The sequence below is a fragment of the Nomascus leucogenys genome, chromosome 14 (assembly GCF_006542625.1).
Source record: "Nomascus leucogenys isolate Asia chromosome 14, Asia_NLE_v1, whole genome shotgun sequence".
Classification (NCBI taxonomy): domain Eukaryota; kingdom Metazoa; phylum Chordata; class Mammalia; order Primates; family Hylobatidae; genus Nomascus; species Nomascus leucogenys.
The window spans coordinates 34,375,702-34,393,700 of record NC_044394.1 but is presented as its reverse complement, the minus strand read 5'-3'; the positions used below and the strand labels follow the sequence as shown (position 1 = coordinate 34,393,700).

The window sequence follows — 17,999 nt, the reverse complement described above, 5'->3', positions numbered from 1 at the left end:
GTTAAGCCGCGTCCTTCAGGTGTCAGTCTCGATCCGTTCGGAAACCACAACCTCCAGAATCCCTTGTGCCAGGAGGCCAGGCCGCAAATAAGATGGCTCCAGAAGGGTGGAATATACGGCAGGGGGGAACTTAGTCGTTGGCAGTTTCTTCACGGGATGTGTTTAAATTGCCGAGTCCCCACAAACGCGCCACCCCACAAATCTCCGTCGAGGCCGTGGAGGCCACGGCTGCCGCCTCGCCCGCTCCTCCAGGAGCATGCTGGGATTTGTAGTCCAGCAGCCGGACTGCGCCGCACTACCTTTCCCAGCTTGCCCTGCGGCTCGGGTGATATCAACAGTCTTTTCCAGAACTCTGTCTGCACTGAGACCCTCTTCCCCCGGTCCTTTTCTCGCGGTCGACTCCTTCCCATCCGTGGCGACAGAGCGGCGGTTGCAGGAGAAGCCCCGGTCCCTTGCCGCGCCGCCCCTTGGGGCACTTCCGGCGGCGGTTCACTTCCTGGTTGGGTGGATGGAGCCGGGCGGGAGCGCGCGCGGGGGAGGGGCGGCGGGTCAGTCTCCGCCCGGCGCTCCCGGGATCAGCTGGCGGGAGCCGAGCGCGGCCCCGGCTCTCGCTGCAGCGCCGCCTCCTCTCTGCGTCGCAGGCCGGCCCGGCGGCCGTGACAATGTCGCGGGGCTGGTAGCAGGGCGCCGGCTGCCGAGCCATCTCAAGTGGGTGCTGCCAGGATGCCGCCTCGAGGGGCGGCGGGGAGACCAGGGAGGAGAGGGAGGCAGTGCCCGGGAGGGTCGGCGCTGCCCGAGCAGCTCGGATCCCTCCTTTCTCCGAGCTCCCGGCTCGGGGGTCCCGGGTTCTGGGGCCGGGGTCGCGTTTTCAGCCCCAGGGTTTTTCTCTCCAGGAAAATACATGAAGCGTTTCCCCAGGATGATGGCTTTTGCTCCCCCTAGGACTCAGCGGTTGAATTTTTAAGTGTGTTACTGATTCATCCTCTCTTTCTTCCTCTGTCATCACAGGTTTAAACTTACACGAATCGCTTTCTGGAGGAGGGGACCTGCCGCGCGATTGACACGCATATTCCTATAGGCATCCTCCCTCAGCCCCCACCCCCACGGCCGGATTCGGGTGGCTCCTCTCCGAGGTGAAATCCGAGAGGAAATCCTTGGATCTCTTTTCTTAAAAAAAAAAAAAAAAAATCTAGAAACCATCGGTATTTTGCTTTGCTGCTCCCTATTCGCAAGATGAAGAAGTTTTTCGACTCCCGGCGAGAGCAGGGCGGCTCTGGCCTGGGCTCCGGCTCCAGCGGAGGAGGGGGCAGCACCTCGGGCCTGGGCAGTGGCTACATCGGAAGAGTCTTTGGCATCGGGCGACAGCAGGTCACAGTGGACGAGGTGTTGGCAGAAGGTACGGTGGGGCTCAATGCGCCGTAAATTAAAATCTTGTGCTGATGCGGCAATACTGTGGTTTCTAGTTGTTGCATGTATGAATGGGCTTTGACCAGTTGACCCTCCCTTCCCCCTTCACTTGCCCTGTGAGTCATTGTCCTTGAGAGATTTAAAATTGAGATTTGAAAGTGACTGGGCTTACAGGGGTGTGGGGAGGTTGCCAAAATTGTTTACGTTAGTGGCCTTTTATTTTTATTTTTTTAATATTGAGAAGCCAAATTTTGAGGATCACACAAGAAAACGTAGGTGTGAAAGTGTAAAGCTTTACCAAAGGCAGGGTGATGGGCTTGTCATCCTCCTAAAACTTAAAATCTTGATGTGAAGGCTGAAGGGTGGGGATGGGGGGACTTTTAAGAAGAGAGGGGTTTCTCCTTCTTCTACCCAACTTTCCCACTTCCATGAACAGGCATTGGAAGGAAGAGAGGATTTTCGGAGAACGTGAACGTGTTTTTCCAAGGGCCAAGGCTCTTGGTGGATTTCACTAGTAGGTTTGTTTCCTGACCCAACTGTAATCAGGTCCCCAGGATATAGCAAAGATAACAGAAATTACATAAAACAAATGTGGTTATTTTGAACTCAGTCTAGTAGGCCCCTCTTCCTTCTCGCTTTAGGTTTTGTTTTTTGTTTTTTTAATCAAAAGAAAAATTACTTGAGAGTGGCTCTGATTTTGTTTTTTCGCTATCAGAGAGGATGTTATTTAGATCCTGCTGCGTAAATTCCCTCTGTGTTTCATCCGTGTGTCTATACTCACGTAGATATACATCTTTATTCCCCCAGGCTTTCGGGAAATCTTTGCATGTCTCTTTTGGTAACCTTAACCTCGACCTTCATAATTATGCCAGACTCATACTTTTCACAGCCCGTCGCCTGCCTAGTGTGCTTTTATTTTTAATAAAAACAGCAATTTCCTTGGCATGAAGCAATTCAGACTAATTGGATGGGGCCGACCTGCTGTAGGTTGTGTTATAGACCGAGAGGGGTTGGAAGAAGGGAGAGGTCTCTCTTATTGCAACATGGTGGTGGTAAGGAACAGTTTTATTAGTGAGGGAAGAGAGAAAGCTAAGAGGCCTCTTTAAAAAGGGGCCTTTTGCAAGCTAAAGTTGAAGCAAGGGTCCTGACCTGGGCCTGGGAAATGCTTACCATGGTGGGTGTTGCGGGCTGGTGGGTGGGTTTGGAAGAGGAAGAAGCTGTGTTTGGCTCTCAGCTTGTGTAAGCACTGGATTCAGCAGGGCCCAGTTTTCTGGGAATAGAGTTGAAGCCTGTACTTTAAAAACACGATTTTTAAAAAAAGATCTCTGACAGTTAATGTCCGTGTGAAATTACTGCTCTTCCAGTCTCAGTACTGTTCTAGCTGCGCTTTATCCGGGGCCTGAGTCACTGTCCCCTTGGATCTTTCCTGTGGACTTTGGTGCAGGCTGAGAGATGCTTCTGTGCCCGCTGCCAGATCCGCACCCTTGAGTCTGATCTGTCTCTTTCATCCCTGTGCCAAAGCCCTTAACTGCAGTGGGGTGGAGAAACGGTGAAAAGGAGAGTGTGTCAGAGAGAAATCAGGAGAAACGAAGAGGCACAGAACACTTTCTTCCCCTGTGAATGGCCTCTGCTGACCTTATAGCCCACGAGCATTTTGTTCAGCTAGGATGTTGTCTCATCACGGATGATACTGCCCTAAGCGGTGCATGTTCTCCAAGTGTGAGAAGAGTGATAGGGAAGAGAAAAGGCAAAATTGGTCTTTGTTACCTAGGCTGCCTTCCTCTTCTCTGGGATTCATCTTTGAGAACTGCGCATCATGTATTGTGATATTTTTACGCAGAATTTAGGACTTGCAGCTCTGCATTTATTCATTCAACAGTTTATGGAGTTGCCTGTCAAGTGCCAGGTGCTGTGCTAGGCTCTGGGGGTATGCTGTTAAACTAGATGCTCGCCTTTACCAACTGCTTTAAGAGATGGAAAATAGCCAGTTATAGTGGATTGATAAATGCCATCATAGAGATAAACTTAGGATGCAGTGGCCCCCAATTTTAGGGAGCCCAAGATCATTTTCTGAAGGAAGTGACTGAAGAGTGAGTAGGAGTTAGTGTGGTGGCACCATGGGCAAAGACAGAGTAGCAAGAGAGAATGTCACGTAAAACTGGGTCTGGCTATGCGCCCTTTTTGTGTTCTTTGGCTTAAGTTGAGTTTGAATTTGTGGCTCTTAGAAGTATGTAGATATGTAGGAGCCAGTATACAAAGTATTTATGTAGCACCTACCAAGTCCAAAGACCCTATGAAGTTCTGAGATGGATGAGGGAGGTCTAAGTGTGATTGACATCTGCCTTTAAGGATCTGCCAATGAATTTGGGAAGATGAGGCATACATTCACACATACAGTAGCATGGTTACCAGCACTGTCTATAGAGTCAGACAGATCTAGGTTCAAATTCTGGATCTGTTCTTTACTAGCTGTGGAACTGTAGGCAAGACATTCCAAACCACTCTTGAATCTCTGTTTCCCTGTGGCAGTGGTTCTCAAAGTGGGGCATACTTACCACCTGCAAGCTTGTTGGAAATGGAGATTCTCAGGCCTCACTACGTAGGCTGTGGGTGTGGGGCTTAATAAGTTCCTGGAGAGATTCTGATGCAAGGTCAAGTTTGAGAACCACTGCTTAATGGGCTGGTCATGAAGATTAAATGAGGCAATATATATAATTAACATTTTCAGGTGTTCAATAAATGGGAGCCATTACTTACCAGCAACGTTATACATCATATGTATATATGTGGGGGGAGAGAGAGAGAGAGAGAGAGAGAGAGAGAGAGTGTGTGTGTTGTGTGTGTGTGTGTGTGTGTGTGTGTGTGTGTTAAAGGGGAGTGGGAGCAATGTGAAAGCTAGTTGAGCTGCAGCAATCTGAAGCAATTCCATTCCCCCATTGTTAGGGGACAGAGCCAGATGTTCTTTGCAGAGTCCTCACCAGCTCCTTAAAGGCTTAACAGACGTTTTGGGTAGCCATGCTCCTTCCCTGGACTCTCTTCTCTGTGAGTCCCCAAGTGCTGACTTACCTACAGTTAGAGTTGTTTAAGGACCTACAGCCAGAGTTGTTTAAGGACCACGGGAGTTGTACTCTGTGTGCCCAGAGCAGTGGCCAGGCAGTTTAGGGAGGAGTGGTGTGAGAGGCTTCAAAACATAGACCAGATTACCACCACATTCCACTGATGATCTCTTTTTTCTCTAGCGTGGGTATTGGTCTGTGCTTTTTCGTGAGGAATTGCAAGAACCCCAAGGAGCAGGTGCTGGGTAAGACAGAAAGATGTCGCACTGCCATACCTCCCCTGGTAGCATCAGCCTTCCTGGCCTGGTTTCACTAACTAGTCCAGCAGGGGCTGTTTGGGGGAAGTGAAGGCTTTAAATTATGGGTTTAGAAGAATATGGCTATTTCTAGGCTGGGTGCCAGGGAGAATATTTTCTTTCTAGCTTTCTCAGCAAAGATGCCATGATGAGAAGCTAAATCATGTCTAAGTTAATGGGCATATGATATCAAGGGAAGATTTGGTTTAAGCTTCCAGAATGAGCTCAATGGGAAAATTGGAGCAATGTTCAAAGAAGGATTGAGAAGCTGTGCTTTTATCATACTTCCTTAGCTATACGAGGACTTATATCTAAGCTTTAAGCAATAAATGTTTATTTATTTATTACTGTGTTGAAGACAACATTCCGGAACTATAAGGTGGACTAGATGGCTCCTCAGAGCAGCTTTCTAATTTATATTCAAGGAATCCAGGTCCAAGGCTGATGAGAAGTACCAAATGTCCACATCAGTAAACTTTGATAATTTCTCCTACCTACAGAGCAAACTAGGAAGGCTTAAAAATGTGTGTGAAATCACCAAAAACTCCATTAAAGGCACATAATTCTAATGTGTTGGTGGCATCAATATGATACACATACATGCCTCTTTGTGGCAGGCACTGTATTAGGTTCCAGAGATCCTAAGATGGATGAGACACAGGCCTGACTCTTAACAGAGCTCAACACCTGAGATAAGTGTCCAGCACTTAAGCGTGGCCTTTGACATACATACCTTAGATGGTAAAAGATGGTATGATAAAGAGCCTGGGGGTGAGAGTTCGTAGGTGACATGAAGTTTAAACAGGAATAGAAATTGCCCAGCAGATGTTCCAGATGGGGGTTACCCAGGGCTTCTCAGGCTGAGAGAATAGCATAGGCAAAGTGGTGAAACAGCATGATAAATTTTGAGAATACTGACTAGTTTAGTGTTACCATTTTCGTCAGTACACATTCCCTCCCCAGAATCAAGGAAAGAAGGACAGAGGACACGGAGTGGTAGAATGAAATTCTTTAAGTTGCTCCCTGGAGGTGCTTGCTGCTCACTTTCTTCAGTGGCCCTGGGCCTTTTGAATGACTGATGAATAGGTACCAAGAATGCATGGCTCCCGTCCTGTGCCTCAGCCCCGTGCCAATTGTGGGGAAAGGGAGCAGCGTGTGTCTGGGGAAAGAGTGGTCCCAGAACGTTTGATAAGAGGCTAGAAGCTTAAGCAGAAGCAGGCAGGGAAGGGAAATGACCAGTGTTACCGAAAGGTATGAACAGGGGAGATATTGAAGATGTTTGACCAGAGCAGAAGGTACATTGGAGAGAAAAGGAAGGACTAATTTTATGGAGAACCTTGAGTGCCAGGCAGAGAGATTTAGTTATAAGCACCTGAGATCTTCTCTTGACGCAAACACCAATTTGATCCCTCCCACTTCAGATGTCTTTGCCTGCTGGGAAGTCTGGTTTTTTAGAGACAACTGCAGATTTTCAGGGGGTGGTTTGTGAATGGTGTCTTCTTCCTGGCTTTGGGCATGATGACGGTTGTAGCTTTGCTAAATATAGCCAAATCTAGAATTCAGAAATGAAGTCCAGAATAAGCAATTGCCATGGTCAAACTCTTTCTTTCAGTCTTTCTAACAAAGTAAAGCTCATTTAATAAGAAATAATGATGAAGAGAGAGCAGCAGTTTCACGTGACTTTTGAGTGGCAGGGTATGAGGGGAGACATACACTTGCACCCTGATAGCTAAAACGCCATGTAGAGTATACAAGAAAAGTTTGATAAATATTAACGAAACACACAAAAAATATTACTGCATCAGAGCCGTCATTTTAACCTGCAATATTTGAATGTTGACGCTTTGGAAAGGGGACTAGTACCACCTTCATCTTGCACCCTTTGAAGGATGCATGCCTTCTGAGCCTACTTACCAGGTAACTGTGACATCCACATCTGAAAGAGAAAAAAATGATAATAATAGAAACGTATTGTCTATTAAAGTAGCATCTAGCACTGTGAGCTAGCAGAGACTCGCCTCCGGTCTATTTTATGGAGCCATATTTTGGTGTGATGGAAAGAACACTGCATTATGAATTGGGAGATCAAGGTTTGTCAGTTCATTCACTGCCTTATTCAGTAAATGTTACTGAGCATTCACTATGTGCCAGGCATCATGCAGAGATAAATGAGACATGGCTGTGCCTTGAGGACTTCACAGTCATAGGATTTCAGATATGTGAGCAAATAGCTGCAGGTGCTGCGCTGGAGTCATGTAAAAGGGCTGAAGAACAGACCTAAGGCAACAATTTTGTGGGTTGGGGAGTAGTCAGGGAAAGCTAAAGAAAGGTGACATTTGAGGTGTGTCTTCAAAAATGAGAACTTATTGCTAGATGGACAAGGTAGAAGAACATTCTAGGCAGAGAGAATAACATGGCTAAAGACACAAAAGCAGAAAAATAACTGCTTACTGGGGAGCTGTATGTTTTGAGATAGCGATAAGCTACTAGTGGCCCAGGGCTGTGCTGTTCAATAAAGTAGCCCACGAACCACATATGGCTATTTAAATTATCTAAAATAGGCCGGGTGCAGTGGCTCATGCCTGTAATCCCAACACTTTGGGAGGAACCAGGCAGGTGGATCACCTGAGGTCAGGAGTTCGAGACTAGCCTGGCCAACTAGACTAGGTTTTTAGTAGAAACCTTGTCTCTACTAAACACACAAAAATCAGCCGGGCGTGGTGGTGGGCGCCTGTAATTCCAGCTACTAGGGAGGCTAAGGCAGGAGAATTGCTTGAATCCGGGAGGCAGAGGTTGCAGCGAGCCGAGATCCTGATCCTGCCACTGTACTCCAGCCTGGGTGACAGACTGAGTCTCCATCTCAAAAAAAAAAAAAAAAGAAAGAAGAAAAAAATAAATTATCTAAAATAGCAGTTCATCAGATGCACTAGCCACATTTCAATTGCTTAATAGTCACATGTGGCTAGTGCTTACAGTTTTAAACAGCACAGGTGAGATATATTTCATCATCACAAGTTCTGGCAGTTTGGTCTAGAGCAGTAGTCTCTAAACTTTTTGGATAGAATAATGCTCTAGTTAAAAAACATGCCATATCTTCATGTATGTGTGCGTGTTTATTTGTAAGTTATATTCATGTCCTGCTATCATTAGCTAGTATCTGTAGTCACATTATATACTTAGGATGAAGTTCATCATAAATGATAGTGGATGCAAATCTATATTTTAAATAATCTCAACAAGATTTTGGTTAACTTATTCAATTGTGATTGTGTCTACATTGCAGTGTGACTATGCATGAAGCGTATGCCAGGAGTAGATATGACAGCTCTGCCATTCTCTTGTTCATTTTTGATTGCATTATCTTTAATCCAAGAGTTTTTTTTTTAGTAGAAATCTTTTTAAGCCTCTAGTTTGTTTTGTGAGGATTAATTAATTTAAAACAATGTAATCAGTCAGTCCATTTAACCAAGCACACATGAACTATAGTATATCTCAGTGTGCTATAAAGATGTCACCCCATCAGCCCTCAATAGTAGACATGTGACTGAACATGGACTGAATGGGAGTGCTAGTGTTGGGCCATATGTTATATATTAACAAGGACAAAATCTTATTTTTTCTAAATGTTTAAATGTAAAATACACATAACCTAAAATTTACTATCTTAATCATTTTTAAATGTATGTCTAGGTGTTAAATATATTCATAATGTGCAACCATCACCACCATCCATTCCCATAAGTCTTTTCATCTTGTAAAACTGCAGTTGTACCTATTAAACGACAACTCTCATTCGCATCTCTCTCTAGCCTCTGGCAACCAGCACTCCACTTACTGTCTCTATGATTTTTACTACGTCCAGTTCCTCATCTAAGTGGAATATTACTGTATTCGGCCTTTTGTCACTGGCTTATTTCACTTAGCATAATGTCCTCAGGGTTCATTTGTTTTGTACCATGTGTCAGAATTTCCTTCCTGTTTAAGGTTCAGGAATATGCCATTGTATATATATGCCACATGTATCATCCATCAGTGGACACTGGGTTGCTTCCACCTATTAGCTATTGTGAATAATGTTGCTACAGTTATGAACATGGGTGTACAAATATCTCTTCAAGACCCTGCATTCAATTCTTTAGGGTATATACTCAGAAATGCAATCGCTAGATCATATGGTAATCCTATTTTTAATTTTTTAAGGAATTGCCGTATTGTTTTCCACAGCGGCTGTACCCATTTTTCATTCCCATCTACGGTGCACAAGGGTTCCAGTTATTCCTCATTCTTACTGACACTTGTTTTCTGTTTTGTGACAGTAGCTATCCTAATGGATGTGAGGTGGTATCTTCTTATACTTTTGATTTGTATTTCCCTAGTAATTTGTGATGTCAAGCATCTTGTTATGTGTTTATTAGCCATTTGTATATCTTCTTTGGAAAATGTCTATTTAAGTCCTTTGCCCATTTTTGAATTGGGTTGTTATTTTAGGAGTTCTCTGTATATTCTGGGCATCAATTCCTTATCAGATATATGATTTGCAGATATTTTCTCACATTCTGTGGGTTGCCTTTTTACTTGGAAAATCTTACTTTTTAAAATGAAAATAAATAAAAATAGAGGATCTTTTATTTTCTTTGTCTACCCCAGTGCATTATCATCTCGAACACTATGTTTTGAGACCATTGTGGTCTAGAGCAGTGGTTCTGTACCATTTTTTGTTCCTCAAAAACCAAAAATATTGCAATACTTACTTTAACTTTACTAAGAGAAGACTAGAACATAGGTAAAGATGGTGAACTAGATGCAACAAGGTTCCATGAAGGTGAGGTTACGGAGAAAAGACTCAGTTAAGAATAGTCTGTCTTCACGAAATCTTTCATAACCATTGCAGTCCTCTCTGATCTCCTTCCCTCAAACCCAGAGCTTAGAGACTACACCACAGACCCCATCACTGCAAGGGATATGTAATTGCCTTGTGGGGTTCACTTGTTTCTTGTGTGTTGGTCATATTATGCCAACTAGCAGGGCAGGAGCCAAGTCTTCCATTACTTCTCTGCTTGCCATAGCATCTCAGACAGAGAACATATGAGATGCTTAGTAAAACCTTGCTGCCTCCTTCACTGGCAGGACAAGCTGCTCTTATGCGAAATAGCCTTATATCTACATCCTCTCATTTCGTGATTGTGTCATCCCTGCAGAGGTAGAAAGCATGGTTATTACTCCAGCTGTACAGACGAGGAAGCAGTGGCTGACATTGGTTGAATGACTTCTTCAAAGTCATATTGGCAAGAAGTAGCAGTGAATGAACTTGAATCCAAGGCTCCTAGCTACAAGTATAGGATTCTTCCTTAAAATTCTTCCTTGTACAAAGGATCATCAGTATCTTTTCTCATAACATTCTTTTTATATATATATTTTTCAGACAGAGTCTTGCTGTCGCCCAGGCTAGAGTGCAGTGGCGCAATCTTGGCTCACTGCAACCTCTGCCTCTCAGGTTTAAGCAATTCTCCTGCCTCAGCCTCTTGAGTAGCTGGAACTACAGGCATGTGCCACCACACCCAGCTAATTTTTGTATTTTTAGTAGAGACGGGGTTTCACCATGTTAGCCAGGCTGGTCTTGAACTCCTGACCTCAAGTGATCCGCCTGCCTCAGCCCCCCAAAGTGGTGGGATTACAGGTGTGAGCCACTGTGCCCGGCCCTCTCATAACATTGTTGACCTTTAATAACCAACCCTTCCCTGCTGAATCTCCCTATGAGCTTTTCAAGTTAGATAATGCTTCCGTAGCATTTGAGGGTTGCTCACTGGCTTAGTTTCTCTGGGCTGCTGTAACAAAATATCAGAAACTAGGTAACCTATAAACAATAGAAATTTATTTCCCACAGTTCTGGAGGCTATGAAGTCCAAGATAAGAGTACCAGGATGGTCAGGTTCTAGTCAGGGCCCTCTTCTGGGCTGCAGACTACTGATATCTTTTTTTTTTTGGGACAGCGTCTTGTTCTGTCACCAGGCTGGAGTGCAGTGGTGCGATCTTGGCTCACTGCAACCTCTGCCTCCCGGGTTCAAGAGATTCTCCTGCCTCAGTCTCCCGAGTAGCTGGTACTATAGGCACGTGCCACCATGCCCAGCTAATTTTCGTGTTTTTAGTAGAGATGAGGTTTCACCATGTTGACCAGGATGGTCTCGATCTCCTGACCTCATGATCCACCCGCCTTGGCCTCCCAAAGTGCTAGGATTACAGGCGTGAGCCACCATGCCCAGCACTGCTGACTTCTTGATGTCAGCAGTGGAAGGGACTGCTGCTTTCTGCTTTCTGGGACCTCTTTTTGCCTTTTTTCTTTCTCTTTTTTCTTGGGGCCTCTTTTTTTTTTTTTTTTTTTTTTTTAGAAACAGAGTCTCGCTCTGTTGCCCAGGCTGGAGTGCAGTGGCGCGATCTCGGCTCACTGCAAGCTCCACCTCCCGGGTTCATGCCATTCTCCTGCCTGTTGGCTGAGTACCTGGGACTACAGGCGCCTGCCACCATGCCTGGCTAATTTTTTTTTTTTTTTCGTATTTTTAGTAGAGACGGGCTTTCACTGTGTTAGCCAGGATGGTCTCGATCTCCTGACCTTGTGATCCGCCTGCCTCAGTCTCCCAAAGTGTTGGGATTACAGGTGCCAGCCATCGTGCCCGGCACTAGTTCATCGATTCTAAGAAAACAAATTTAAAAATTAGGTGATTTGCCTAAAGTCACACCACCAATTAGACCCTTCTGAGCAACTCCCAATTCCTGTCTCTTCCCACATTGGTCAATAGTCATTTGTGCTACCTTGGCACTACTAATATTTTGGTCTGGGTAACTGTTTGTTGTGGAGGGCTGTCTTGTGCACTGTGGGATCTTTAGCAGTATCCTTGGCCTCTACCCACTAGATGCCAGAATTATATAATACATACACAGCCTACTGTGGCAATGAAAAATGTCTCGACATTGCTAAATGTCACCTGGGGGGCAAAATTGCCTGTTTTAGAGAACATGTCTAGTTCAGCATGTTTGTATATGTTTTGGTCTTCTGTTGGTAAAGTTGAAGCAAGTATTGCAATATTTTTGGTCTTTTTTGAGGAAGAAAATGGCCTACATAAATAATTCAGATGTTCTGTGTTTATACCCAAAGCAAAAAAGCCTTTTCATTTGCTATAAATTTAATCACTCAGGAATGATGAACTATTAGCTTGTAAGGTGATACTGGCTGTAGCATTTTATACCTCCTTTCTCCTTCCTTTATTGTTTTTATTATTATTGATCTATTATCTTTATTATTTAGCCTATTATGTATACTTTATTTATTTTTGAGACAGGGTCTCACTTTGTCACCCAGTGGGGTAATCTCAGCTCCCTGCAACCTCCGCCTCCCGGGCTCAAGCGATCCTCCCACCTCAGCTTCCTGAATAGCTGGGACCACAGGTGCACACCACCACACCTAGCTAATCTTTGTATTTTTTGTAGCGGCGGAGTTTTGCCATGTTGCCCAGGCTGGTCTTGAACCCCTGGGCCCAAGCAATCCACCTGCCTCAGCGTCCCAAAGTGCTGGAATTATAGGTGTGAGCCACTGCACCCTTACAACAATCCCACTTCAGTTGAGTCACACGTAGTTGTTAGGAAAGAGGATTCCTTTTGGAGGAGACTCCCACCTTGGCAGAGGACAAGTTCCTGAAATGTGAAGTTTTGTTTGAGGTCTGCTGTGGGTGAATCAGTTTGAGCTGGTCAGTTTTCTTCTTGGGCTCTGTGTTAACCTTGGCAGACAAGGAATGGCAGTGCCAGTTGAAGCTTTGTTATTTTTGTCTGAAAAACTGAGAGATTATTGGACCAAAGAGCTCATGGCATCTCTCTATTATTATTATAGAAGGCTAAGCATAGCATTTATGCTAGATTATCATTTGTCATTATAATGATCTTAAATAATGATGCCTATCATCTAGGACTTGAATCCTGTAGAAAGCAACATAATGCCACATAATTTGTTTGCTGCATGTTTTCAAAGACACTTACAGCTATTGTACTGGGACCTTTAGGGTAAGAGAAAGATTATTGTCCTTTGGTACTCAGCATGAATTTGAGAACAAAGTGATGACTTTATTACCTATGGGGACAGGAAGAAGGCATGGAACTAAGGCATCGTTGGTTGGGTCCTTCCTGGAGGACTGGGGCCTGAGCAGCATTTACTGAGATGGCAGGTCTCCTGCTAGTACCTTGGTTCATTTTCTCTGGTCAGTGAATCTGATTGATTCAGGAAGTGCTGGTTATTTTACAGGTTTGTTAGACTTGTTTAATCTCCCCTGGGATAGCCCAACCCTGTTCCACAGGCCTTTGTCCTCTGCTGTTTTTAGAAGCCTTGGAATCTTGGTGTTGGAGGGGAAGGGGGCAGCACTGGAAGAAATAATTTCGTTGGGGTTTTTGGCTGTAGAGAAAAATCTTGGCTTGACCACGTGTAACTCAGTAATGATTATGGAAAACCTGATATGCAATACTGTCTTTCCTCCCCTTCCCCCCGGAATAAAGGGAGTGCTATGATGTTCTCCTTAGGAGAAGACTTTCAGGGTTAGTACTGTGTGTGATGGTTTAAAAACATGAGGATTGAAGGTAAATAGCCCTTGGCTGGAATCCTGGACATGTCCCTGTGGTGTTAGGAAAAGTTAACTAAGATCTAGTCTTCTCATCTATAAAATGTAGATTTGTAAAATGCAAAAGCATGGGTTGTTGTAAGAATTAAATGATGTATGCAAAGCACTTCACACAGTGCCTGGTGTATGTTAGTTAGCAGTCTGTAAATGGTAACTCTTAGTATTGAGGTGCATGAATTTTGTTTTTGTCAGGCCATATTTGTATCGCTATGTATATAACCTGGTGAAGTTAGAGTTTTGGAAATACACACAGGAGGTCTCTCTCTCCCTCCCTCTCTCTCTCTCTCTCCCCCTCCCCCCCACCCCCCACCCACTCAGAGTATTCACAAACCCCTAGATGAGGAATAGGGAGAAGAGAAAGAGAAATATTGTAGTTTGATTTTTCTTTTTTAAACTCTCACCTCTTGAAAGCTACCTGTGTGTCAGGGAGTTTTTCTTAACCTATCAAGTTGTTATAAGTATGATGGGCCTCTCTACCTGCCAGGAATGCCTGGTGCCCGCTGCCTATCCAATTTAAATGCTTGTGTGCTAATGCCACAGGTCTGCTGCTTCTGCCTGGCCTGCACCCTCCTCATCATCCTTGTACCATGAATTTAGTTCTTTCCAGTTCTTTACTCATGATGTTCCCCACAGCTGGGATATTTCCTCCTTCCCCACCTGCCTACCTTAGTCCTACCTAAGATTTATTTTACCTAGCCTAGGTATTCACCACAGCTGCCTCTGGATGCCTATCTTTTTTTTGCTGGCTATATTAACTTTTTTGGGCCCATAACCTCAAAGTTTTATTTTACTATGTATTTTGTTTGTATCTACTTTCTAGTGTTAGATAATTAGTTATTGCCTTAGGCTTATTTTGTATCCAATTGAGTACTCTTAAATTTGAACATGGCAACAGTGGGTACTGGAGAATAAATTAACTGGATGAATATTACAGTAAATCAGTACTAATTAAAACTCGCTGGGCAGGCAGGAGAGACTAGACAGGTTTGAGATATACAAACCTCCCTTATTTATCCCTATTCCAATAGTATAATAGATCTATGTTTGAGGACTTCACCTAGCTTATTACAATAAGAACTACTGAATCTTACAGAGTTTCAGTAAAGTTGAGAAATAACAAAATCCAAAGCAAAGTAGAACATCTTTCAGAAAGCCATGTGAATCTCTATTGATTGGATTAAATTATTGGCATCTGGTACCATTGATCTCAAAAGTAGAGATATAAGGTGTATCTTAGCTATGTAAAGGAACTCTAAACCATTTAAATGCTATACTGTAAAGATAGAGAAGATTAGATCATGTGTCAAAAACTCAGATATTACTGAAATTCATCTTTAAGCAAAGCATACATTCATTTTCTAGTTTATGATTGGCATTGGCCTGCAGTAAATTAGAACAGTGATTTTTAACTTGTATTTGGGGTAGTGAGCATGGGGACAAGTCACAAATAGGAAGGGAATGTATAATTTGAAAACGCATAGATTGGCTCCAGGTCCAGCCAGAAAAGGAGAGAACCTGAAAGAGGATGGGGATTGACTGCATACCTTCTAAAGAGGCACATTGTAGACTTAAGAGGTTAGAGTGTGGAGAAGACATGAGATTTTCATATTTATCAAAGAGGATATGGTTTTTAAAAGACTGATAAATATGGCACTAAGCAGCTGAATTATAAAATGAGTCTAGAGAGGGTGCCTGTAGTTGAGTACTGTATGTACCTCTGGGAACAAACATATTTCTTCCTGTTCTTGCTAGTTTCAGAGGGGAGGAGTGAAAAGAAGGATCAACAGCAAATTCTGCCTGGTGGTTTGCTGTGAGCTCCACAGCATTTTTGAAAGCTCAGCTCTAGGTGGCTTGCTCACCAGTGATGGGAATTTCCTTGAAAAAAGTTAATTTTAGATAATAGAGACTTCCTCAGAAGGTGAAGTATTTCTTTCTCTTTTCAAATCATAGTGTTAGAATCAGTATAACATCAAATGGGTTACTTAAGTGGCTGTCTCCTCACCCAGCAATTATGGGGTGATTTTTAAGGTGGTATGACAGAGTGTTGTTCAAGTCTACCATCAAATCCTGCTTCTAGGGTTAGCTCACAGAACACAAACGGACAACTGTATGAGGTAAGGGAAGTAGGTTATCTGGTCTCCTTCTCAGTGATCTTGGATATATCACTTCCCCTCTCTGAGCTTGTCTTATATGAATAAGGAGATCACTGGGTGATCTTGAAGGTCTCTTCTAGTGCAAACGTGGTTTTTAAGTTCTGTGGTTTTTGTTGACACTATTTGGGAGGGAGAATGAGATTGGGTTGATGAGACTGAAGTGTTAGACCTATGTAGCTGGGATAAGAAAACATTAAAAAAAAAAAGAAACAGGGTCTTGCTATGTTGCCCAGGCTGGTCTCAAACTTCTGGGTTTAAGCAGTCCTCCCACCTCGGCCTCCCAAAGTGCCAAGATTACAGGCGTGAGCCACCACGCCCAGCCAAGACAATAGTTTTGAGGTGGATTGTTAACCTTGGCCTATATATGGTCCTCACAGGGAGGTATCATTCTTACTGGAGGTGAAAGATTCCATTCCTTTCTTTCTGCTTTCCTTCTTTCTATATCTTTCTCTTAAACTTAGAAAAATCAGTGTTAATAATTAGATGTTGCAGATGACAGAAAGCTAGATTGGATCTTGGGCTACTGGCTTAAGTGACTGGGTAGATAATGGTATCAATAGAAAGAAGAAAGAATAGTATTTGAGGAAAAGAGACGAGCTTCAGTTAGGGACTTTTTAATGATGCACCAGTGGAAATCCAAGTATGGATGTAGTTCAGGTTGCTGTTGCATAGGACTGGCCTGCATTGTAGAGAAAAGTTTGAGTGGGAGTTGTCATAAAATCACAAGATAGGAATGAAAACTGAAATGGAGTGAGATCTCATGAGACTGTGTGGAGGAAGAGGAGTCCACCTGGAATAAAATCCAAACTTCTCACACTGACCCGCAAACCCCTGCAACAGCTTGTGTCTCTCTTCCCCTCAACCACTTGCTTTTTAGTCACAGTGATTCTTCATCTTTTTTGAGCATAGAACATAGTTTCTTCTTTAGTGTCTAAGGCTTGGCTGGTGCCTTTTCCTGGAATGTTCATCCTTCTTATCTTACCTTGGTTGGCTTCTTGTCATTCAGAGCTCACTTAAATCCCACTTCATAGAGGCTGTCCTTTACCACCCAGCGTAAGGAACCAATCCTGTTTTATTTCACCGTGTAGCATGTATCAGCAGATTGTCTTGCTTATTATTTATTTATCACTCCCACTCCCCCCACTAGAATTTCAGCTCCATGAGAATCTTTTTTTTTTTTTTTTTTTTTTTCTCTTTTTGAGACAGAGTCTCACTCTGTCACCCAGGCTGGAGTGCAATGGTGCAGTCTCGGCTCCCTACAACCTCCGTCTCCTGGGTTCAAGCGATTCTCCTGCCTCAGCCTTCCTAGTAGCTGGGACTACAGGCGCCCGCCACCATGCCCCGCTAATTTTTGTATTTTTAGTAGAGACGGGGGTTTCACCATGTTGGCCAGGCTGGTCTCGAACTCCTGACCTCAGGTGATCCACCCGCCTCAGCCTCCCAAAGTGCTGGGATTACAGTTGTGAGCCACCGTGCCTGGCCTCCATGAGAATCTTGTCTGACTTGTTCATGGCTGGATCCCCAGTGTCTAAAATAGTGCCTGGCACATCTGCAGAGCTCAGTGGAAACCAGTTGAATGAAAGAGTAGGCACCTGAAGGAGGCAGAAAGAATGATTGACGGTGGAATCAGGAGGATGTGAAGACAGTAAATCCTAAGTAAAATTAAAAGAAGAAGGGGCCAAGTGCCCTGGTGGCCCATGCCTATAATCCCAGCACTTTGAGAGGCCAAGGCAGGGGGATTGCTTGAGCCCAGAAGTTCAAGACCAGTCTGGGCAACATGGCAAAATCCTGTCTGTACAAAAAAAAAAAAAAAAAAAGAAAGAAAAGAAAAAGTAGCCAGGCATAGTGGAATGCACCTATAGTCCCACTTACTTAGGAGGCTGAGGTGGGAAGATCGCTTGAGCCTGGGAGGTCGAAGCTACAGTGAGCCGTGATCGCGCCACTTCACTCCAGGCACAGAGTGAGATCCTGTCTCCAAAAAAAATATATATATATATTAATTAAGTTCATTTTAAAATGGAAGGAATGGATACTTCGGAGTGTTAACTCATTACAGACGTCAAGATAAGTGTTCATTGGATTTGGAAATATGGAGGTAATTTGTGAGCTTCGTTAGCAGTTTCTGTGGAGCAGTGACTGAAGTCCAGGTAGCAGTGAAATGATGACTGACTGGGAAGGGAGGTGGATGCTGAATCAGGGCAGAATTTATTATTTGTTAACAATAATTGTATTATTTTTAATAATAATATAATTTTTGTAATGATGGACAAGTCTTGAGTATATTAGGCAGAGAAGAAGCAATCAAAGAGAGGAAGAGGTTGAAAATACAGTACTGGGGGATCATTGGTGGAGTAACCCAAAGAGGGATGGGAGGTCATGGGTGAGGTCATGAACTCAAGTAACAGAGATGACCTTGGACAGGAGAAAGGG

At 43.8% G+C, this 17,999-nt stretch overlaps 1 protein-coding gene across 2 annotated transcripts in view; it reads left to right on the top strand.

The window, feature by feature from the left end:
* Positions 1-419: 419 nt before the first annotated feature.
* The window catches only part of AAK1 (AP2 associated kinase 1), a 180,410-nt gene continuing 162,830 nt past the window's right edge, over positions 420-17,999 (top strand). For both annotated transcript variants that reach the window (XM_030826869.1, XM_030826868.1), the window contains exons 1-2: positions 420-708; positions 1,009-1,396. In XM_030826869.1, the coding sequence (XP_030682729.1) occupies positions 1,234-1,396 (163 nt within the window). In that variant the 5' untranslated portion in view covers positions 420-708; positions 1,009-1,233. The remainder of the gene's footprint in view (positions 709-1,008; positions 1,397-17,999) is intronic.